The 24,567-nt window shown below is 41.6% G+C and overlaps 1 protein-coding gene across 4 annotated transcripts in view; it reads left to right on the top strand.

Annotated features, from left to right (window-relative positions):
* Positions 1-24,567, top strand: part of ARFIP1 (ADP ribosylation factor interacting protein 1) — an 80,951-nt gene that overhangs the window by 19,582 nt on the left and 36,802 nt on the right. For all 4 annotated transcript variants that reach the window (XM_067551885.1, XM_067551886.1, XM_067551884.1 and 1 more), the window contains one exon: positions 3,374-3,475. In XM_067551885.1, coding sequence (XP_067407986.1) covers positions 3,383-3,475 — 93 coding nt within the window. In that variant the 5' untranslated portion in view covers positions 3,374-3,382. The remainder of the gene's footprint in view (positions 1-3,373; positions 3,476-24,567) is intronic.

Below are 24,567 nucleotides of genomic sequence, written 5' to 3'. Positions count from 1 at the left end.
GGAGGACCTTTACCTGATTAGGGAATGGGAGACAACTGTCTGCCTAACTGGGCTGAGTGGTTGCTTGTGCCTGATTATCACATAGGAGGCAGCTGCCAGGCTGACTAAATAGGGTTTATATGCTGGCCAGAAGAAGAAAAGGGAGGGGCCCAGGGGAGTGAAGAGGCTCTACTCCTCTCCTAGGGAGCAGAGAATCCCCTGGGGCTGCTAGCCCTAGTTAAGCACTGTATGCAATCACCACCTTCATAAACGCACTGTAAATAAACTGCACTGCTGACTGCTAAAACAGATGGTCTTAAAGTCATTTGTGAGCTAGAGGGTGGCTGAAGAGGAGGGGTTGTGGCAGAGCACCCTTACACTTCATAATTCACTTGGTTAAAAATATATAATTTCACAGTTTGCTTTATTGATCCTTTACACAATCAACTAAAATAACTTATGTTGTATCTTTGAGACTGAGAGTAAATAATAAGCAATGTGCTCAATACCTTTATTTTGGTTTTTGCAGTATGTTGCTTAACAAATTGAGTCTATTTCATAATCTTGACAGAAAAAGCTTTGTTTTGCTGATGTAAATTTGATGATCACTACCATATTTATAGATTTCTGAAAGATATTCACCTAATTTTTTTTTGTTTTTGCTTAAACCTTTGTTTTATTAACATAACCAGTTCCAGTGCTCAGAAGAATAGAACAGCTGCTATTCAATACCCATGTATTTCTGGTGTTAGCCTTTAGACTATCCCAATTCAAGGATTTATAGATACCCTTTGCTATTTGGATCTCAAAGGTTTCGAAATGGATTTATTTGAACTAATTTGGAGGAAAAACGCCAACACCTTAACTAATGTTTTGAGGTGATGGTGGAAATTGTCTCCCTTCCTTTCCCTCAGCCCAAAGAGCCCTAATGGAAATACAACAAAGTAAGTCTGAAATATTCACAAACAAAAAACTTTAGTCTGTGTTTCCATGGATGTTTCTGAATATTTTTCTTTAACACAATACTTCTTTAACAAACAAACACAAAAATCAACTTTAATTTGTTTTGGACAGTAGCGTACTGCTTTCAGTTGGTGTTTCTGAATGCATAATTGATTTAAATCATCGGTAATCCACTCTTCCTTACTTGTTTTTAAATGCTTTTAAGAGAGTGGTTACAAAAGCCAGACTGATATCTTAGCCTTTTTATCTTAGGGAAGCTTTGTAAAGAGCACATGCTTTACAGTTGCAGTTTGATTTCACTGCTGCTAAGAAACAGTTAATACAGAAATTCATTGATTCTTTGTGGGTTAAATGGAGAATGAGATTAGAATATAAAACTTCAGATTTTCTTGCACCTGTACACCTGCTTGCAGTATGTACTATAACTTGCCAAAAAGAAAGGAAGATCATAGTCTGTAAGCAAGAGTGCTAAGAATCAGTAAATATTCTTTTCTCTTTTCCTGCCGCCACCCCCTCTATGTACTTGAAAGCAACACTTCATTAGGGTTTAGGGCCTCTTTTGTTTGCCTCCACACCCTTATCCTGTTCTTATACTTACAGCTTGATCGCAATGTAAGATGTGAAGAGTCTTTCAAAAGTATAAGATTATTAAAGCAAATTGGTGCTGCTAAACCAAATTTTACAGATATCACACAAAATCCTGTATATTTTACTGCAAAAGCAGAGCACTTCATACTGAGCAATCCTTTGCACATTTTTAACTCAATTTAAGGACCGTTGCAAATGTTTCCATCCTTAATGGCTAGCCTTCTAGCTTTGTGACTCATGCAGTGGACTCCCTGATCCACATGGAAAGCTTAAGATTTATTCCTTGTTCCTATCCCATTCGACCAGTAGAGCAGAGGTTGGGAATACTGAAGAGGCAGCGTGCGTATGGCTTGCTGAGGAAGGACACTTCATTTTACTCTTTCACATTTCACTGTCTTGCTTTTCAATAAGATTAAATTTTGTTCTTTTCTTCAAAAGACTGAGTGGAGTGAAAAATCTTTACTATTCTCTGTGATTTTCTTGTTTTTAAGTGAACAGCTGTAATTCATGTAACATTAATTTGGTTGTGAAAATCATTTGGTTGTGAAAATCATCTGCTGATGGAAGAAACATACAGATTCAAGTCTATACTTGAGACACATACACGTTAAGTGCTTGGTTAGAAAATGGATGAAGAGTTATCTGAGTCTAGGGAGAGTATCAAGTTGTAAATGAAACATTCCTTGTTGAAACAGGTATATCCTATGTCAGCAACACAATTGAAACAATGGTGGAAGAGGGAAAATATGCATAACAGTTTTATTAGTATGAATTATGCAGGCCATCCCAAATAAGTGTCAGTAAAATCTTTGTACTACACCAAATTTTCTGTGTTGGGGCAGGAGAGATGCTGTCTTTTAACCCTATTTGAAGGCTTAATTTGTTGTCTCAAATGTTCAATCTTCCTTTCCCCAGCTATTGGAACAGATTAGATGCTTTTTGTCTTGTCTCTTCATAACTGTTTAACTGCAGTGGTGGGAATGGGAAAAATTAACTCAATAATCTGTTCCTTAGCCTCTTTTCTTTGGGTCTTCCTTCCACGTAAATGGCTCCAGTAACTGTCTGCTATTCCTTATAGCTTTACCAAGCAACAGTAGTGTGAAGTAGAAGTGATTCTTGAATTTCACTCTTGCCTATCTTCTGCATAGCAGGAATATTGATTATTAATTTGATTCTGCTGCTTCAGGCAGAGCCATGAACAGCAACAGAAACACTGTGTACGCTTCATGGGTATAATTTGCTTCCCATTGCAACATAAGGGCTAGAATCATAACTTGTTTAAAAATGAGAGCTTAAATTCTGCAGCAGCTGATGATTAAAGCCATTTCACTCACCAGGAAGTACTTGCTGTTTGCCATGATGAGTGGGGGTTTTTCAAGCCTGGCTCATTTCATTGTTAAGTACTCTGAAATATATATGTACCATCAGCCTCTGTGTACACATATTTAAAAGTATAAAAAGTTTATTTCTTTAGGGCCTTATAAATTTAATTCTACCTCTCTGATTCTGACCTGGATGTATAGATAAGCTAAATGAGATTATTTAATTATCAAACACTGATGTGGGTCAGGTCCTAACTTTTCTATTGTCTTCTTAAATCATGGAACTGTGTGAGATGATACTTTTCAAGTTGTGCATCATGCAGTGACTTCATTTTTGTGTGATTAAAATATTGACTGAATGGAGATTTAGTGTATCAATGAAATGTTAGAATTAGAGTACTATTTTGTATCAGCAGCTGGTATGTAAAATCAATTGTTAAATATCCTATCTAGCACTTTTATAATGTGCCAATCATTGTGGTGTCTCGGCAAATGCTAACCTGTTTCTTTCTACACTGTAGGAGTTTGCAATGGCTCAAGAGTCTCCCAAAAATTCAGCAGCAGAAATTCCTGTGACCAGTAATGGAGAGCTTGAAGAGTCACGTGAACACAATTTTAACAGGGTAAAAAAAAATTCTTCTATCTTTTTAATTACCACTAAATCGCTATCAGAAGTCCAGTTGATGAAATGCTGAGGTTATGATGTAATAGGTAGTAGACAGAACCTGTCTTGTGTTGATTCCCTAGAGCAGTGGTTCTTAACCTTTCCAAACTACTGTACCCCTGAAGCCTGAGTCCCACCCCCACGGGGCTGAGGCATGTAACTTAGTTTCATGGCACCCCCGTGGCTCCAGGCAATTGCCTTTCTTGCCACCCCCAATACCAGCTCTGCACTTGCGACCCCTCTAAAACCCCAGGTTAAGAAACACTGCCCTAGAGCTTACAGACAGCTAGATTGTTCACCTCTGACATGATGCAGTATTAACCAAATTCATATTCTTGTGGTTGGGAAGAATGTTAAAATACAAACTGCTACATCCATGATACTCAAACCTCAGTGGTTCAAGAGCCAAACTGGTTATCAGCATTACCCAAAAGAGCCATAGTTGTGTGAATTCATTGTTTCATTTACTATAGTACTATATATTCATATTTAAACAGCATGACGGGAAATATTTAGTGTTTATATGTATATGTGTATATATTAATTCACAGCAAAATGACTGACCAAGTGTTATTTTATCAGCTACAATTGGTGAATAACATAGTAAAAGCATCCTGATTAATTATTAACCAATCTAAGTTATTATTCAATGCAGTGTTTTAATATTGTGTGCTACAAAGACCCACAGGAGACATATTAAAGACACAATTATGGCTCGTGAGCCTCAGTCTGAGTATCACTGTGCTACATAAAGATGTTGTCTTCAGGCTTGGGGGTTGTTTAATGAAAAGAGGTGGAAAGGCATTATAGTAGTCTGTTTACCATATTTCTGTCTATTTGATAAATGCGAACATACTAAAGTTGGTTATGGGTTGCCTGCTGGACTACTAGATTGTGCATTGACTTGTTCACCCTTGCACATTAAGATAAAATACATCTATAAATAAATTTAGTACTTTTAAGTGTTTCTAGCAGACAATTAAGAAAATGTATGTACTTACAGGTATGCATTATTTCTATGTGCAAATTCATCCAAATTCTAGCTATAGTTACTACTAAGGTTATGAGCTGAAGTTAGGTTCTCCCATTAGACAAATGTTCTCTAGTGCCTCATATTGACATCTGTATTTGGGTTTTTTTGGTACACTTCTATCCTAGTTGTAAACTTAATTTGTTTGTGAACAGTAGTATCTCATGTATTTCATGAGATGTATTTCATGTATTTTATTTCTCGATGGATGAAATGTCTAATGGGGGGAGGTAAGAGGATGTTCGTGATCTTGGCAGTCTTCTGACTGTTTATGGAAAAACTTGATAAAAAAGTTATGTAAAAATTCAAGTTTAAATGGGATAATATCAAGCAGATCTCACAAACTGGCGTAACTTTGTATTGAAATTATTTTACAGTTTTCACTATTATACATTCACAAAATTGCCACTGGTAATGTACCATATACCTCACAGTCCAGTACGTAAATCTTACGTTCATTATAACATATCTCTTAAAAAAAGAGGTACATTAGGTTTTGCCCCCAGGTTTTTATCCATTAAAATTTCAAAACGTGTTTTTAAAATGGGTACTTTTGTGGCTATGCAAATATTGTACAGACAGCTAGTTTACACAGTTGCAGCTTTTTAGAAGTTTTACTTGCTCCAAAACAGGCCACTTCAAAAGGCTTAAAATAAGAGGTGGCACATTTAAAATTATATGTAACTGCACCTTGACTTCTGCATGCAACTGGTGTTGCAAAAGGTAGACGAGTGTAATAGTTCTGTTTAGGTAACTGAAGTTTTCTTGCTACATATCTATATAAGATATAGCTAAAGCTATATGGTATCAATAGTTTCCATTCTTTAAGATGGAATATAAAAATGGTAAAAAATTTTTTGTGTGCGCGCATGGTTTCTTTCAACACCCATGCTATTTTCCCCCAGATACTTTAATTGGTAGCTATTCATTTGTTCCTTGGTTGACCAGCAGGGGTTGCTGTGGTATAAGCCATAGAGATTTGAGCATTTTCATTTTCAAACTGTGAAAACAAAGGCTGGTTCCTGCTTTACATTTTTGTTTACCCTCATGGCCTAGAGTTAAGGGAGATCTTCCAGTAGAACTTGAATTAGAATTAGACCCATATAACACTGACCTGGAGATAATTTTTTTTGTTAGTTACTGGGCAGGGTCTAGAAATTAGTAGATCCCTACTGGATCCCTGAGTGAGGGAGAGACTGACTTTTGTTGGCTGGAAAAATTGTTTTCAGGCATAACACAATCTGCATTTGTGGTCATGACCTAAGTGTAGTTACTGCCTGACAAAAGGAATGGAACTTTCTGGGAGTGGACCATAAATATGGTGCCCCAGTAATAAAGATGTAAAGCTTCTACTTCTCTTATCCCCTGTCGTAAGTATTTTTTCCTAATCACCCTTGATGTGTGTCCTTTTGAGTTACCATGACTATGCTCTTAATACACACTATCGGGTGGGGGAGAGGAGGATATATTTCAGTGACTTTAAATCTGTGCTATCAAATGAGAACTTCAAGAAGGCCCCCAGAATCTGGATATGTGTAATAAAAATAAATAACAGGTATCCTAAAGGTAATAGGGTAAGTAAAACAGCTTAGAGTTCTGCAGTGGCAGTGAACTTGGGCCTTGTGCGATAGGGAGAAGCAGTGGTCTTGTATTCTATTAAGAGTGAATTAAATTGACTTTATAAGGAGTTTCCTCAGTCCTTGGTTGGTTAGTATTGTGGCAGCAAACCTAGAGTAGTAGTGTAGTAAATAAAGGTAAAATAGTTTAAATGAAGGTTGTTAGACTAGAAAGTGATGTTTGAGATCATTTCTTACTTAGAGAGAGTAAATATGATCTGAAAATCACTAACTACCAGATCTGCAAAGTCAAATTGAGTTCTTTTATGATCATATAGTATTTATGCTAAAGATCCCACAGTTGGAACAAGGTTAACAGGATGCCCAAGCTTGAACAGAATTCTAACTTACTCTGCTGTATCTTTGACTCTGCAGGGCTAATAGGTAAAAATTAATGGAAACTTGCTTTTGTTAGTAAAGCAAGTACTTAAGCAGATATGGCTTCAAATCCTCACAGGGAGCATAGTAACACGGTGCCATTTTTACATAGTTGCCTCTCAAATTAAAGACCCAGTGAGTAAAAATTTTGATTTTATTTTGCTACGTGGTGCATATAGCAAATGACTATGCTTGTCTTAAAAATACAAAGCTATGGGAATTCATCTAGTCAGGTGCCACGGGAGCTACTTACTTCTAAGCATGGTATTTTATACCTACATTCAAAGGGTATGCATCTGCTGTTGCTCAAAGAAAGTATCAGCCGTGTTCTGGGTGTTGACTAATATATAGTGCAGGAAAATACACAAAAAAGTGTTTTATGTATATATATTTTAACCAAAATTGTTGAGTTTTCTGTGTGCAGGCTAAAAAGGGTAGTTTTAAAAATCTTGTCCTGTTTTAAACCTGTGCAACTATTGCAATTACTATTGCAAAAACTTATCTATGAGTGTGCAAAGATGAAGAAAAAATTTTTTAACTTAAAATCAAATTTACAGTAAGAGTGGTATTTGAGAACCTTCAGGGAAGCTTTATTGGACATTTGAAAATATTTAAAAATTGAATACATTCTAATGTACAGGTTCAGAGAATCGGTGTGTTCTCTTCTAAGTTCACTCTGCAGGCAAAATAAGTGGATTTTTAGTATCCTAGTGGCTAGTTTTTTTTGTTCACTGACTTTCAGAAGTTACTTAGGTTCTTAGAAACCTAGACAATAGAAAATACAAGCAATCCTCGAAGTATAGTGCAGTGGTTCCCAGCCCGTGGGCCATAAGTGTCCTGCAGGGGCTTTCAAAGTGGCCCACCACTCCCCTCCCGGTGGCTGCATAGGGAGCCGCTGCCTAAGGACCCCGGCAGAGCACATTGCCACGGGGCTACAAGACCGGTGCAGGCTCTTCGCTGCAGCCAAGGGGATGTGAGATCAGTGCTCCTCTCCCACTAGCTGTACCAGGGAGCATGGCAAAGTGCTCTGCCTGGATCCCTAGGCACTGGGGTCCCTGCTGGAGCCAGAGGGAGGGAAGCACTGATCTCCTGTCCCCCTGGCAGTGGCTGCAGAAGGGAGCCACTGTCTAGGGACCCAGATGGAGCAGATGGGGCTACAAGATGGGTGCAGTTTCCCTGCTGCTGCCAGGAGGAGGGGAGATCAGCAAGGAAGGAGGCAGCCTCCTCCACCAGCAGGTGGAGACTGGTAGCCCTTCAGTGTTGTAAAAATGATATCTATGGCCCTTGAGCCAAAAAGGTTGGGAACCACTGGTATAGTGTATGTATAACATCAATTTTCTGCAGCCTAAAGACCAGAGATCTGAATGTCTTCTATCTGCAGTAAGGAAATGTTCTTAAAATATTTACTGTAAACCAACAGTTTGATTGGATAGTACAATTTTACACTCACACTTGAGATGCTCTTACCTTAGAATGTATGATGGTGAGAATTATAGCAAAAAGATTAATAAGCTCATAGGTTGTTTCCTTTGAGGTAGCTTTCTGGATCGGTTTACTGTTGTCAGTCTCCAAATTAAATATTCTTTTTCTTGAATTTTTTTTTAGGTACTTTTAATCTTGCTTCATCTTTATTACTTTTATTGTTCCTCTTTTTGCTTTTTCCTTTTCTCTTGTATTTTTGGTCATTATTTTTGTGTTTAATGTAAAACCATGTTTTAGTTACTGCTCTGAAATTTCTGCACTTTTGTTGCTACTATTAATTTGTAGGCAGAGCCAGCATAGCAATGATTAAAAAATCATAGAAGATTAGGGTTGGAAGGGACCTCAGGAGGTCATCTAGTCCAACCCTCTGCTCCAAGCAGGACCAACCCCAACCTAAATCATTCCAGCCAGCCATACTTTAAAAGCCTCTAAGAATGGAGATTCCACCATCTCCCTAGGTAACCCATTCCAGTGTTTCACCACCTAGACCTCCAACCTAGAAATCCAACCTAGACCTCCCCCACTGCAACTTGAGACCATTGCTTTTAGTTTTGTCATATACTACCATTGGGAACAGCCTAGTTCCATCTCCCTGGAATCCCCTTTCAGGTAGTTAAAGGCTTCTATCAAATCCCCCCTCAATCTTTTCCTCTGCAGACTAAACAAGCCTAGTACCCTCAGCCTCTCCTCATAAATCATGTGCTCAAGTCCCCTAATCATTTTCGTTGCCCTCTGCTGGACACTCTCCAATTTGTCCACAAGCTTCCTGTAGTGGGGGGGCCCAAAACTGGACACAATCCTCCAAATGTGGCCTCACCAGTGCCGAATAGAGGGAAATAATCACTTCCCTCAATCTGTTAGCAGTACTCCTACTAATGCAGCCCAATATGCCGTTAGCTTTCTTGGCAATAAGGGCACACTGTTGACTCATATCCAGCTTCTTGTGCACTGTAACCCCCAGGTCCTTTTCTGCAGAACTGCTGCCTAGCCAGTCAGTCCCCAGTCTGTCGCAATGCATGGGATTCTTCTGACTCTGCACTTGTCCTTGTTGAACCTCATTAGATTTCTTTTGGCCCAATCCTCCAGTTTGTTTAGGTCACTCTGTATCCTATCCCTACCCTCCAGGGTATCTACCACTCCCCCCAGCTTAGTGTCGTCTGCAAACTTGCTGAGGGTGCAATCCATCCCATCCTCCAGATCATTAATAAAGATGTTGAACAAAACCAGCCCCAGGACCGACCCCTGGGGCACTAGACATCGAGCCGTTGATCACCGGTTGCCAGCTAGACATGGAGCCATTGATCACTACTTTGAGCCCTATACTCTAGCCAGTTCTCTATCCATTTTATAGTCCATTCATCCAACCCATACTTCTTTAACTTGCTGATAAGAATACTGTGTGAGACAGTATCAAAAGCTTTGCTAAAGTCAAGGTATATCACATCTACCGCCTTCCCTACATCCACAGAGCATGTCCAACCTTTCTTAAATAGTCCTGAACTTGTTCTTTCAGCACTGAGGGCTGATCACCTCCTCCCCATTCTGTGCTTCCCAGGGCAATAGTCTGGGAGCTGACCTTGTCTGTGAAGACCGAGGCAAAAAAGGATTAACTACTTTGGCTTTTTCCACATCATCTGTCACTAGGTTGCCTTCCCCATTTTGTAAGGGGCCCACACTTTCCCCAAACACCTTCTTGTTGCTAACATACCTGTAGAAACCCTTCTTGTTACCCTTCACGTCCCTTGCTAGCTGCAATTCCAATTGTGCTTTGGCCTGATTTCTTCTTGCTCAAGCAGCATTTTTATACTCCTCCCTGGTCATCTGAGCAAGCTTCCACTTCTTATAAACTTACTTTTTGTGTTTAAGCTCACCAAAGACTTCTTTGTGAAGCCAAGCTGGTTGCCTGCCACATTTGCTATTCTTTCTGCACATCGGGATGGTTTGTTCCTGTGTCCTCAGTTAGGTTTCTTTAAAATAAGCCAGCTCTCTTGGACTCCTTTCACCCTCATATTAGCCTCCCAGGGCATCCTGCCCATCAGCTCCTTGAGGGAGTCTGTCTGCTTTTCTGAAGTCCAGGATCCATATTTTGCTTTTCCCCTTTCTTCCTTTTTGTCAGGATCCTGAACTCCACCATCTCATGGTCACTGCTGCCCAGATTACTACCCATTTCTATTTCCCATACCAATTCTTCCGTGTTTTGTGAGCAGCAGGTCAAGAGGAGCATGGCCCCTAGTAGGTTCCTCCAGTGCTTGCACCAGGAAGTTGTCCACAGCACTCTCCAAAAACTTCCTGGATTGTCTGTGCTCTGCTGTTGTTGCCCTCCCAGCAGATGTCAGGGTGATTAATGTCCCCCATGAGAACCAGGTCCTGTTACCTGGAAACTTTTGCTAGTTGTCTGAAGAAAGCCTCCTCTACTTCATCCTCCCGGTCTGGTGGTCTATAACAGATGCCCACCACAATATCATCCTTGTTGCTCTCGCCTCTAAACTTAACCCAGAGACTCTCAACAGGCTTTTCTCCAGTTTCATACTGGAACTCAGAGCAATCATAGTGCTCTCTTACATACAGTGCAACTCCTCCATCTTTTCTCCCCCGCCTGTCCTTCCTGAACAGTTTATACCCATCCATGACAGTGCTCCAGTTGTGTGAGTTACCCCACGGTCTCAGTTATTCCAATCACATCATAGTTCCTTGAGTGTGCCAGGACTTCCAATTCCTCCTGCTTATTTCCCAGGCTTAGGTGTACAGGCACCTATGATAAGTAGCCAAACTAGTTCATTTAAGATGGGAGAAAGGAATATTTATTACTTCAATTGTACAATTACATAGTATTCATAAACAAAAGCGGTTGATGGAAGTGATTAGATTGAGTAAATGGACTAAATTTCAGGAAAATCTTTTTTTATTTAAATAAGTTGGATTCAGTTGAAAAATATTTTAGTATATTTTTGACTTTTTTAAACTTGTGATAATGCCCCACTCAGTGATCCAGGGCCCCCACACTTGACCCTTGTGTGAATGTAGTAACTTGGCTACAGATATTTCAGCAGCTTTGGGAGTATTTGTTCTCAGCTAAATTCACAGAGATCTAGCTGTTCAACTTTCCTTTGGTGCTAATGTCATACCAACTTTTGCTTTAGAATATACCCCTTAGGAACAAATTAACACCCGAGAGCAAGTTGAACTTTTGCTTCTGAACATAGAAGTGGATGTTGTTGCATAAATCCATTTCTATGGATGCAAAAGCAAATGTAGTACCTAATTTTGAAATACACATTTGCATATATAGTTTATTTCTGAGTACTTGTAAAATCATGGTAAGAATATTTAATGTTTGCACCAAAGGCCTTTACTTGCGTACAGCATCATGGAGGAATATACTGTTAAATAAAACACACGAGTTACCAAATGTACTTGATTTTTTTTTAAATGTTTGGCAACATGTTAATACAGCACTATTTACTATTTGCATCTCTTCCAGTAAATAGTTGGTTCTGTAATAAAATCCAAAGTAATAATTACAAAGACAACTGAAATCACTGTTTGCTTAATTAAAATCTTTAATAAAAGAGTTGCTGTATAGTCACTTGTCCTCATGTGCACTCTCAAGAACTACTTAAGTACAATTATGATAGAAATTCTAACTTGGTTTGTCCAGCCATTATGATAGATGTAAACTTTAAAGTGACTGAATTGGGCTGTATCCTTGATCTGTATTGGCCCAAAAGTTTGTTGATATATGTTATGACATAGACCGTATGGTTGAGGCTGAACTATTTGAAGAATACTGGGATTCATTAGGCAGCAAGAGTTTAAATCATGTTTAAACCTACTGGTTTTGCTAGTGTCTGTGTGTCTTAAAAGTCCATTATTAACAACAATGTTAATGGGATGACTAATTGGCACAGCCCCTTTATCATTGTTTGCTGGAGGAAACCCAGCTAATTGCAGTTTTTTAACTTGCTGGTACTGTAGTTCACAATCTTTGCAACATGAATAGTGTGGGAAAAGATACATTTTGTCATTAAAATACTTGCTTTCAGGGGTTTTTTTTATTGTGGTTGAGAATACTTAACATTATTTAACAAACCAGACTCCGAGATGGGGAAAAGTGCATTATTGTTTGTAATCTGGAAACATACCATGTGTTTGGCCCAAAAAGAGTTTCTAAAGAATGAATTACAATTAGGTGAAATTCTCAAATTGTCATGGTTAGGCTACCCAAGAGCCCAAATATCTGTTATCTTATGAATTTGCTTTCATATGTTTGAAATGCTTTCTGAAAATACAAAAAACAAAGTGTCCTTTTTGTATTCTGAAATTCCTTTGTATATCTCGTTTGTTTCCTCTGACTCCCAGGGCATGCTCTCTTCTCCCGTCTCTCCTTTCCCGCTCCCAGAGCATAAGCACTTTTCTAAGAATCTTTATATACTGCCAATAGCAAAGGATATCAGGCAATGTGGGAAACCGGAGCTTCAATGTGGATCTCTGATATGTGTTGTTATCATAATAAAGAGTATCTTTAAGATCTGTTGTTCACTTCAGTTGCCCTCATAACATCTTGGTCTGTAATCTTGTCAGATCACATAAGTCATGCAATGTCAGAGCACTTGTATGGGAGACTAAGAAAAGGAAACTCAGGTACTTTGGAAAGTGCTTATGCCTTCCAAGTCAATATTGAGCTAGTGCTCCAGCCTGGTGGTAGAGGACACTGTGCTTCTTTGGGTGCTTTGTTTTAGATGAGTTGGAAATCAAAGCCCTGATCACCTGTAGTCATTTAAGATACCAGTTCACCTTTATTAAATTTAGGTATGTTATCTCTGGCCTGGCCAAATTCCAGTTTGGGCAATTCTATTCTATTTTACTAAAATGTCTTAATTGGAAAAGTTATTTTTTTCTTCCTCTCATAAAAACAAACTTCCGAAAGGTATGGTGTTTTTTTGTTTTTTGTTTTTGTTTGTGCTGCTGCCATGTGGCTTATTTCATGCAATTTAAAAGAGGAACGGTCTGGACATCCTTGGTAAGACTGGGGAAGAAATTGGTTTAAAAAGTGGATTGTAAGGTTAGGTATGGGGAAAAAATGGATGCTGCTTAGTGGAGGAGGAAAAGAAGCATTCTAAGTGAAGATCTTGTAGCATGATATAAGGCATGAGGCCAGGAGTAGGAAAAGGAGACACAGGGAATAAGCCAAGTGAATTAGATTGAGTGTACAGGGGGTGAGTGTAGGGAGGTGCCAGAATGCAGTTCTCTGTGGGCTGCAGAGGGAGGCAAGCCCGGGTGTGTTGAACCTGAAGATCAGTGAGAGTCTCCAGCTGCTTGAGAAGTGTGACCCGTCCGTGCCCAGGGTAGCCAACTGATAATGCCAAGGTCAGGGCAGGCTGCAAAAGGAGAACAGATTCTCCCCACGCTGGTGGGTGACACTGAAGCCCGGCTTCCCAACCAGCCACGAACTGCTTCTGATTTCCCCACACTGGATATCAAGAAGCCAGTCCACAAATGCCCACAGCCCCCTTTATTGCATTTCAGCTCCAGGCTCCCAAATCAGCACTAGGTCCAGTAAAGAGACCAGTTACTAGAACTCTATGCTCTTTACTAAAAAGGTTCCCTCTGACTCCAAGGGGTCAGCCACAGCACCAGATCAATATAAGTTTGGATCTAAACTTACCACGCTGGCAGCCAATCCTTTAGTATCTAAACTAAAGGTTTATTGTGAAAAGAAAGAAATAAACCATGAGAGAAATGTTAAAGGGTTAAAGTAAATCACAGATATACAAATGATTAGAAGTCCATATATTTCAGGTTTCTGGAAGAAATGTGGATTTGCAGGCTTGTGTAGTTCTCTCTGGTTCACATCCAGTACCTGGATGGGTCTAAGTCTTTCAGTTCAGTTGCAAGATGAATTGGTCCAGAGATAGGTGTATGTCTGCAGTCAGAACAGGAACAAAGACAAAATGGTTTCTCTGGCTTGATCTTATATACCCTTTGTCTTTTGGCCATGTGGCCTGTGAAATTTGCAGGAGCTAAAATGGAGTCCGGAGTCACATGGGCCAATCCTGGTGACTCTTCAGGTGTGTCTGGGGTCCAGTCACATAAGCAGGTTCTGGTGACTCATTAGTGATGCTGGCTTCTTTCTCTGGGCCCCCTGTACCTGGGAAGGCCTTAATGGGCCATTACGCTGGCCATTGTCCTGCAGCCATCCTATCTTGGGTGTTGCTCAGGCAGACAATTTGAAACACAGATATCTCAAATACATCTATAACTTCCATTTCACATATTACACATGAACATAAGTAATATTCTGTTACTTAGCATATCATAACCTTCCTAACCACACCTGACATGGCCTATCCCACATGGATTATTATGATTCTGCCATGCTGATGTCACACAATATACTAGCTGCCCCCCCTCTCAAGCCAGCCCGCATGACAAGAAGCACTAGCACTTTCCTTTTCCTGTGCTTTTCTCCTTTCCGCTCTGTTTCTTTCCATTCTCTCCGTGAGGGTGATCTTCCAAGCCCTATGCTCGGAATCCGAAGCACCAGAGGCTTGCAAGATCTCTTGGAACATGTCATCTCTCGTCATCGTCTTTCTTCTTCTCCTTATCTGACTGAGACACTCCGCTGGTGTGGATGGAAAGACCCTCAAGACCACATTTCGAGCTGCAAAAGATACAATTCACAGAGGTACTAGTGTGAGTGTATTCACAATATAAATAGGAACTTGGTATATTGAACTCACTCCCCTTGATCCACAGAAGTTGTAATTACTATATTGTCACTTCTCCTTGGGATTCATAGAGCATGGTGGCAGTCCCAGCCATGGTGGGTATGGCCTGGAGGGGAGGGGGCGAGTTTGGACAGTAACGGGGGTAGGAGGAATGTAGCTCATAGGCGTGAGTATATGCCAATAGGGCAATTGAACTGAATACTGGCACCGTTTTCCACAGGTGGTGGTGATTTTAGCAGATATCTCATTCCTGAGGGTAATGGAAGTGTGATGCTGTCTGATATATAGGGATCATTTTATAATATTTAATATCAATATTGCAAAATTGCATATCTTGTACAAATTATTGTAATGTCAGGTACCGTTGGAAAGGTTAATTCACTAAAATTGATAAGCACATTTATATCTATGTATCAGTGTTTTATTAAGTTTTAAATATGTATGCTATATTGGCATTTCATCTTGTGCTGTGTTTCTGCGTGACACTCCAGACAGGATGGCAGCAGCACTAAGCCTGCTTAATGGCCCATTAAGGGAACTGACAGGTACAATGAGACCAGGGAGAGAAGCCAGAGCTACACCTTATGAATCACCAGGACATGTAAGAACATGCCCTACGGACAGGGGACTTTGAGGCTTTTCCATACCATATACTGTGTGGCTACGTTTGGAACAAGCCACATGGCAAAGGAACATACAAGGCAGCTGCACCACATCCATATTGTCTTCATTCCTGCTTCTGACCTCTGTATCAACTCATCTGAAACTGAAGCTGTGAAAGAAAGGACTGAGACTCATCCAGGTACTGGATGTGCACCAGAGGGACTGTACAAGCCTGCAAACTCCACAGTTCTCCTGAGAATCTAATACTGTATGACTTTAAAGTCCATATATATCTGATTGCTTTGAGCATTTAACTTTTCTCCTCATTTTTCTTTCTTTCTTTATAAAGGATTGGCTGGCAGCGTGATATTTAGAGTGAGATCCAAACTTACATTTGTCTGGTAATGTGACTGACCCTTTGGGGTCAGGAGAACATTTTGGTAAAGGGAATAGAATTTTAAATATCTGAAATACTTTTACCTGACCTAATTGCTTACTGGGAGCCAGAGACTGAAGTGCAATAAAGGAGACTGTGTATTTTTTTGCTTTAGCTTCTTGATAACCAGTGTAGGGAATCAGAAGCACTGTTTGTGCCTGGTTGGTGAATCTAACTGCAATGTTAGCCACCAGTTTGGAAAAATCTGCTCTCCATTTTGCCGCCTGCCCTGACCATGGCATTTTAGATGGGCTACCCGAGGCATGTACGGGTCACAAGAAGTTGAAAGGGAACAGCTCCTGCAGGCGTCCAGCTGCAAACCAGAGCCATATGCTGTTAGCCTATGTGCTGCAGTGGTGCCTGCTGAAGTAATTGGTGAGTGGCATGAGAGAGTGTCCTACTGCAGTGGAAGAAATAAGGCAATCCTCCCCAGAAACCTTGGGCGGAGAATTGCAGACTACCTTCAGAAAATTTCCTCGGGATCTCTGTTGAGTACTTGTGGGACATCCTGGTGTGCATAAACAAACTGTTCTGCAGAGCCCCCTCTGCCTAACTGAACAAGGGAATGAGAAGTAAATAGCAACTTTACCTTTTTTGGTATTTCACTATTTCTAGAATGATTAATAAAGAGTATATAAACAGATGTGTCCCTGCAATATCAAAACAAACTGCATACTTACAAGAGGTCCTTCTCCAGTACGGGATAACCTGATGCAGGACTGTAGGGACTGGCTCGACTGTTCTGGAGTGCAAAAGGGGTCCTGGCTTGCTCTGCGACTGGGTCCCCCTTATTCCTCCTCCTTCTCTTTGTCCAACAGTTCATCCTCACTTTCACTCCAGGGATCTGTGACTCTGGCTCCTTTGAAATATCCATGGGGATCTTTGGAGTGATGGTGGGCTCTCTGCCAAGGATGGAATGCAGCTCTTTGTAATAGCGCCATGTCTGCAGTTCTGCAACACAGCAACTGTTAGTCTCCCTTGCCTTCTGGTACACCTTCAGCAGTTCCTTGGCTTTCATGTGGCACTGCTGATGGTCCCTCTTGTAGCCCTTCTCCTCCATGCCCCACGTGATCTGCTCATAGCTATCGACATTTCTATGGCTGGATCAGAGTTGTACCTGCACAGCCTCTTCTTCCTATAGACCTAGGAGATCCATCACCCTCTGTGTTACTCCAAGAGGGAGCATGTCTGCAGCATGGAGCTGGTATGGTCATCTGGGAGTTGCTAGGTGGGCTCTCCATGCCAAACAAACCGGAAATGGAATTTCAAAAATTTGCAGGGCTTTAGCGTGGTGGGGTGTGTACCTGGCCTCTGGGCAGCGGAGTTCAAAACGGTAACCAGACAGGTCATGGTGGGGCATTGTGGGAAATCTCCTGGAGATCACTGAAGTTGACATAAGTAACATAGTGTCAACACTGACACCGCGTTGACTTAACTCCGTTGTTCTAAGTGCTATACCTCTTGTAGAGGGGGAGTTATTGAGTTGGCATAGCGGGTGAGTAACATGGGTGGGAGCAACATTTTAGTGTAGACGCTTACAAGTTAGGGCAACGTAAGCTGCCTTGTGTCAAACTAACTTTATAGTGTAGACCAGTCCTTAGGAAGGAAAAATCAGATGCACAGCTACAAAGTGTGGAATAAGTGTCTAGGCCAGTGGTTCTCACCTTATATACCATTGTGGGCTGCATATGCGGCTCACAATGTGTTATGTGGGCCACATCCAATACTACCTGTATGGCCCTGAGGATGTCACATGGGCCGCAGCTGTGTGCTGGGCAGCAGGTTGAGAACCACTGGTCTAGGCAATAGAACTGCAGAAGAGGATCTAGGGGTTATAGTGGATTGTAAATTGAATATATAATGTGTTGCCATCATGGAAAAAGCTAATATCCTTTGGGGTGTTTTAACAGGAGCATCATCCTGTAAGACATGGGAGGAAACTGTCTTGCTCTATATGGCACTGATGAAGTTTCAGCTGGAGTATTGTGTTCTGTTCTGGGCACCACACTTCAGGAAAGATGTGAACAAATTGGAGAAAGTCCAGGGGATAAAAGGTTACAAAAACTGAGGCATGCTTAGTTTTGTAAAAGAAGACTGAGGGGAACTTGATAAGTCTTCAGATATGTTAAGAGCTGTTAGAGGATGGTGCTGAGTTGTTCTCCATGTTCATTCAAAATAGAGCAAGAAGTAATGGGCTTAATCTGCAGCAAGGGAGATTTGGATAAGATATTTGGAAAACTTTCAAATTATAAGGATAAATAAATTCTAGAATAGGCTTCCAGGGGAGGTTGTGGAATCCACATCATTAAGAACTAATTAGACAAACACCTGTCAGGCAAGGTCTAGGTTTACAAGGTCCTGCCTCAGCTCAGGGGAATGGACTATGACTCTGTGAGGTCCCTTCCAGCACTACATTTCTATGATTTTGTGAATATGAGAGTATAAAACTCTTAAATGGAAAAGAAACAGACCAGGCAAGATCCATAACAAAAGATGATTGGACTAAGTCATATTGTTCCAATCTTGTGAAATCATCCTGAAAATATGCCATTTTAAGCATCAAATCTACTTGTCCCACCCTTACAATGTGGTGATGTGCAAGTTATTTTTATTTAAAGATACTGTTTAGACAAAAGAATAATATTTTGCAGGTATGATGTTATTAAAAACTATCATAAGCATCTCCATGTGCTCTTTAGGTTTTGATATGCTTCCCAGTAGTCACATGGATAATTAGAAATGCACAGCTGGAAGGGACCTTGAGGTCATCTAGGCCAGCCAGCACCCTGTGCAGAGGCAGAACAGAGTACCTAGACCATCCCAGAGAAGTGTTTGTCTTACCTGTTTTTAAAACGTCCAATCATAGGGATTCCACAACCTCCCTTGGAAACTGTTTAATAGAACACAAGCCAGAATAGAAAAGGAACAGGTTAGCTAACTGCTCCGGAGAAGGGACGATGATACTTCTATCAGTAGTGGAACTGTCATCAGCAATAGAAGCCTATAGCACAGTCTCACCATTGTCACTATGTATCAGACGCATACTTAATAAAGCAGTTATTGTTCAGAGTAAGGTAATTATGAATTTCCTATAAATAGGTCACCTATGACGTGTATTTCATCTGACTATTTCACACTGGAGTACACTTAAAAAAAAATACAGAAAGCACTAACTGGCTAGTCACACTCACTTTCTGTTCTATATATTCTTTTTTTTTTTTTTTTCCCCTTTGAATAAGAGCCTACTTCTTGACAGCACACTCGCATTCCACTGCTTTCTGTAATGGAGTCAGAATGTTGTACACTAACTTGTTTCCATGGAACTGACTTGATAGTTTAAAAACCCCTTTAAGGCAGTGGGTTTTAAGTTGTATATAGTTTGATGTCTTGCGCTCTCATCACTGAAACAGGTTTCGTTGAAAATGTTTAATTTGAGACTGCAATGATATTGTAAACTAACTTAAACTAATTATTTTGCTTCTGAAAAGAGTGAATATTTTTAAATGAACACAGATGCAGACTTCTGCATAGAACACATTAACCTCTTTATATAACTTACTAGTGGACCAGACCAGTTATTTTAAGAAAGCTGTCTAATCTTTGGATAGATTTTATTTTCATATAACTGAATGTCATCAGTTGACTAAGTCCATACTTTGTGCCTAACCTGTGTTTAACGGTTACTAAATGTACTGAGTTACTTCACCAATATAATGCACCAGTTCTCCAACTGCTAATTATAGTTTTATGATTAAATATTGTATGTTGCGTTTATAATTAGCCTTAAAATATTATTTGAGCATGTGATAGCATACTTGCAGCAGCAGAATTATGTATTGGACCAAAAACTGGATCTTGCATTGATGGAAAAACACGAAAAGCTTTACAGACCAGCATGTAAAATACCTTCTTAAAGCAACTGTGGTTCATAAATGGTTTATAATTAAATCTCATTCTGTTAAAACGTGAACTAAGAAAAACCCCAGTATGTTCAGATAATGTTATGTCCAACTATTAGGAAACTTGACAATGTGGTAGGCTTTTTCCCTTTTATCAAATGACAAAAACCAGGCAATTGAAAGGTAAAGCATGAAACTCTCCTTTTCTATGTCAAGGGATTTTTAATAAACTCCAGGTTTGTGCTTTCCATGTATGAGCCCAGAATCTTTTAACCAGCAGTATCAACTAGAGCATTCTCTCTATATACTCACACCACCTACAACAAGAGTAGAAAGGTTAGAATAGCTCCAAACACCACTCCGTTCCTTCTCACTGCCAGTGATAGCGAGTCGGTGTCATTTAGTTCAGGATTATAGTTAACTTAGTTATATAAAACGTATAAAAAACTATACTAAGTCCATTGGCTTAAAAAATAAAAATGAAGCTATTTTTCTTTCTCACCTCAGTACAGAGGAGTAGGCCCAATGGCAGAGAACAGGTCTCCAGGTTTTAAAATCTGTTCTGCTTGTGAGACTGCCATGCCTGCCAATTATGTGCCTATAAAATGTTTATTTTGTTCAGGAAAGTCTAATCCCTAGCAAGCGTGTCATTTGTACCTCTTTTCCTAAGTGCACACAGAGGGCTCATGATGCCCATTAACAAAATATTTTCACTAGAAAGGACTACGTGGAGTGTGTGTGACATGGAGCTACCCTCTCAAGAGCAGTATCCTCCTGCTTCAACGCAAGTTTCGACAAGTGTCCTGCTATGAGAGATGCCACTCTGAGACATGAGATCTTTTGGCCATGCGACGCCTCACGCTGCTATTGAGTACTCTGAGCCTTCTCCTCAGTCCTCTTTGGGAACTCCTGCTGCCAGAGGCAGGAAAGAACAAAGGTCTCCAGATGAGACTGAGCACTGACTGCAGTCTGAGGCTATGTCTACACTGCCATGGGAATTCGACTTTCTTTAATTCGACTTTCAGCAGCCGATTTTTAGAAATCGCAGCGGAGTGTACACACTATGCTGTTTGCACTGGTCTCTTGCGTACACACTGGCCAGACTTATTTTGAATTAGAAAGCGGTGTAATGTGGGTAGCTATCCCACAGTGCAACTAGCCACGGTGGCTGTTGGGATGAGTGTCTTTGTCCCAGGATGCAACGCTACTTCCCTCAAACCCCCTTCCCCCCCCCCCCCAAAAAAAAAAAAAAAAAAAAACAGGAAAAGGATTTTTGCACCTTTTTTTGCTCCCCGCGATCGCCATTGCTGCATAGACATGGAGCCAGCTCAACTCTGCACTATAATTGTGAGCGTGACAAATACATCGTGGAATACTTTAGAAACAGAGCAAGAAGGTGAAGCAGATACAATACCTATGCCACTGAGGCTGCCCTGCTACATGCCATCGAGCAGAACAATTCACGATTGCTGCAGGCTGTAACGTGTCCTCTGCAGTCCGTGGAGCGCAGGTTCTGGTGCAGGGAAGCAAGCACAGACCGGTGGGACTGCATCGTTATGCAGTTGTGGGATGATGATCAGTGGCTGCAAAACTTTCATATGCGAAAGGCAACTTTCCTCGAACTGTTCTCAGAGCTGGCACCGTCCCTGAAGCATATGAACACTAGCTTGAGACAACCTACAATGGTGGAGAAGAGAGTCGCCATCGCTCTCTGGAAGCTGGCAACCCCCTACTGTTACCACTCGGTTGGGAATCAATTTGGAGTCGATAAACCTACAGTGGGCATAGCCGTGAATCAAGTGTGCAGTGCCATGAATAGACTTCTTCTACGAAGGATAGTGACTTTGGGAAATGTGCAGGACATAGTGGAGTGGTTTGCCATGATGGGCTTCCCATCCTGCGGGGGTCCATTGATGGGATGCACATCCCCATCTTAGGGCCTGCACACCTAGCAACCGAGTACATAAACCACAAGGGGTACTTTTCATGTTCCTGCAGGGGCTTGTGGATCACAGAGGTCGTTTCACCGTCATCTATTTGGGGTGGTCTGGGAAGGTGCATGATGTGTGCGTAATTCAGGGCTGTTCTCTATGCAGGCAGGCACTTTCTTCCCTGACCAAAAAATTCAGATTGGGGGTGTGGAAATGCCCATAGTGATCCTGGGGGATCCTGCTTACACTTTGCTCCCTTGGCTGATGAAGCTGTACACTGGTCACCTTGACAGTGACAAGGAGTGTTTTAATAAGTGGTTAAGCAGTTGCAGAATGGTTGTAGAATGTGCCTTTGGGTGTTTAAAGGGTAGATAGAGGAGTCTTCTCACTAGGCTGGACATGAGTGAGAAGAACCTCCCTTCTGTGATATCTGCTTGCTGTGTTCTTCATAATGTGTGTGAAGCAAAGGGGGAAAGATTCCCTGAGGGTTGGGCTGTGGAGGCAGAAAGACTGGCTGCCAATTATGAACAGCCAAATGCCAGCAGTACGCTGAGATCTAACCATGGAGCGCTTTGCATTAGGGAAGCTTTGAAAACCAGGTTCTGCAATGAGATGCAGGAGTGATTTCTGTTCCTGTATGTTGTTTTTCTTTGATTTCCCGCCCCCCACCCCTTTCGATATCTGTGCCCAACAAATCCCTCCTGAACAAGATATGATTTAATAAAGAAATGTTTTGGAATGATGCAAAACTTTAGTTTTTAACATTCAAGTCATGGGGCGGGGGGGTTCATTCACCTTCTCCAGGGGTAGGGTGGTAGCTTGCTGGCCAGCAGTCAGCGTGGCCGCTGCAGCTTTCTGCTCACCTCTACTGGGGTGGAGGAGAGCACGTACTGCATCCTGGACAATCTTCTCCGAGACCTATTGGGGGCGGGGGAGGGGGAGGGTGGCATAGCCCTTGGTTGTGGAGCATTATGGAGGGGCTGCAGTGGGACTCTGTCCTGCCTCCGCTCCTTCTGAAGCTCCACAAGACACTGGAGCATGTCTGACTGGTCCCGCAGGAGTCGCAGCATCTCCTGCGTGGTACTGCGATCATGCTCCTGCATTTGTATATGACTCTCTGTGGCCCTGTCCATGTTCTGGGACAAGGTCCGCCACCTCGCTCTTTGCTCTGTCTCTGCAGCTGCTGAGGTGTTCGTGAGCTCCAAAAACATGTCATCTGTTTTTCTAATCTGAGACAGTCTGTCCGCAGCATTTCTTAAGGGTCTGTCCTCTGCCGAGGTGTCTACAGAATGAAAGAAAAATAACAAGTTAGCCACAGTTAGCATAGTGAAGGAAATGATACAAATGTTACAATTTAGATAATGATCCCATGATACAATGTAGCAAATGATTTCCTTTCTCTGCTTGTATTTCAAACCCTTACAGAGAGGAACTGGATGCGTGGTGGTGGGAGTGGGGGGGAGGGAGACTATGCTTAAAACACAGGAAGCCATGATGCTGGTTACCTTGACTGCAGAGAAGAATCCTATTGTGGAGTGAGGAACAAGGCAGCCTTCCCCTGAAAAGTTTTTCGAGGCGAGGGATAACAGATTACGTACATTAAATTTTCCATGTGATATCAACTGATGATAAACATAGCATTTCTCATCACATAAAAAAACTGATCCCTGGGTAACCACCCAGTACAGTCAATGAAACGTCTGAGATCCCCTTCGTGCCCCCTCACCCAATGTTCAAGGACAGAAATGCTAATAAGAAAGAAAAATCACCAGATGTGCCTTTTCTGGGATCATTTGTGCTGTACTGTGTCCTGCTGGACTGCTTGGGGGTCAGGAATAAGTCCTGAGTTTCTGGGAGAATGGACACCCCGCTCTCCTGCAGCCTGCTCTCCACAGCTTCCTCCTCCTCCTCATCCACGGAGTCGTCTTCATTGATCATGGACTTGTGACCTAGCGGAGGTATTGATGCTGCAGGGAGGTACCGTTGTGGGGTCGCCACCGAGAATTGCGTGCACCTCATCATAGAACCTGCATGTTTTGGGAGAGGAGCCAGAGTGGCTGTTTGCTTCCCTGGCTTTCTGATACGACTGGCGCAGCTCCTTGATTTTCACTCAGCACTGCTGAGCGTCCCTCTGGTGTCCCTTCTCCAGCATGGCCTGGGATATCTTTCCATAAACGTCCAGATTCCTTTTGCTGGCTCTGAGCTGAGCCAGAACGGTCTCCTCGCCCCACAGCCCGATGAGGTCTAAGACCTCTGGTTGACTCCATGCTGGAGCGCGTTTGGGCTTTGCAGTAGCTATGTGGAGAACAGTGGCAAAGCTCTCTCCCCTCTGGCAGCAAGCACAGGAAATGAAAATTCAAATCTTCCCGGGGCTTGAGGGGAGGGGACTTTTCCTGCTAGCGTGACCACAGAGCAGCACAACGTGACTGTCCAGAGAAGTCAAAATGGGGTATTGTGGGATACATTCTGGAGGTCAATTGATTTGATTAAAGTCCTGTTGTGTCTACACTGACACTAAACTGATTTAACAAATTCAAATTAGGTGCTACCCCACTTGCAGAGGTGGTCTTAAGTCGATTTTACAGGCACCTTAATTTGAATTAACAGTGGTGCCAGTGTAGATGCCGGGTGTAATTAAATCGAATTAAGGGAGTTTAATTCGACCTAAGTCGCCAGTGTAGACCAGGCCTGATACTGACCAAGAAGGCCAAGAATCATCAAGCTAACTTGTCTTCACAAGCTTTTTTCAAACTGCATTGCAGCTGTGAATCTTCAAAAGCTTTGTGGGATCATGCTCCTTAGTGACCTAGATTGCTTCCTCAGGGCCAATGGCACTGTTACTGTATATTTTGGAGTCAACAATACTGTCTTCTGAAAAGACTTCTGCTAGGACTCTGCACTGGTATTGTTGATCCCAGTACAATTGTCTCCTTTGTTGGCTGAAAAAA

The sequence above is a fragment of the Emydura macquarii genome, unplaced genomic scaffold (genome assembly GCF_026122565.2).
Source record: "Emydura macquarii macquarii isolate MOO-44397 ecotype Brisbane River unplaced genomic scaffold, CSIRO-AGI_Emac_v2 contig_1363, whole genome shotgun sequence".
NCBI lineage: Eukaryota > Metazoa > Chordata > Testudines > Chelidae > Emydura > Emydura macquarii.
The sequence above is the reverse complement of the archived record's forward strand: the minus strand, read 5'-3'. Positions and strand labels throughout refer to the sequence as shown.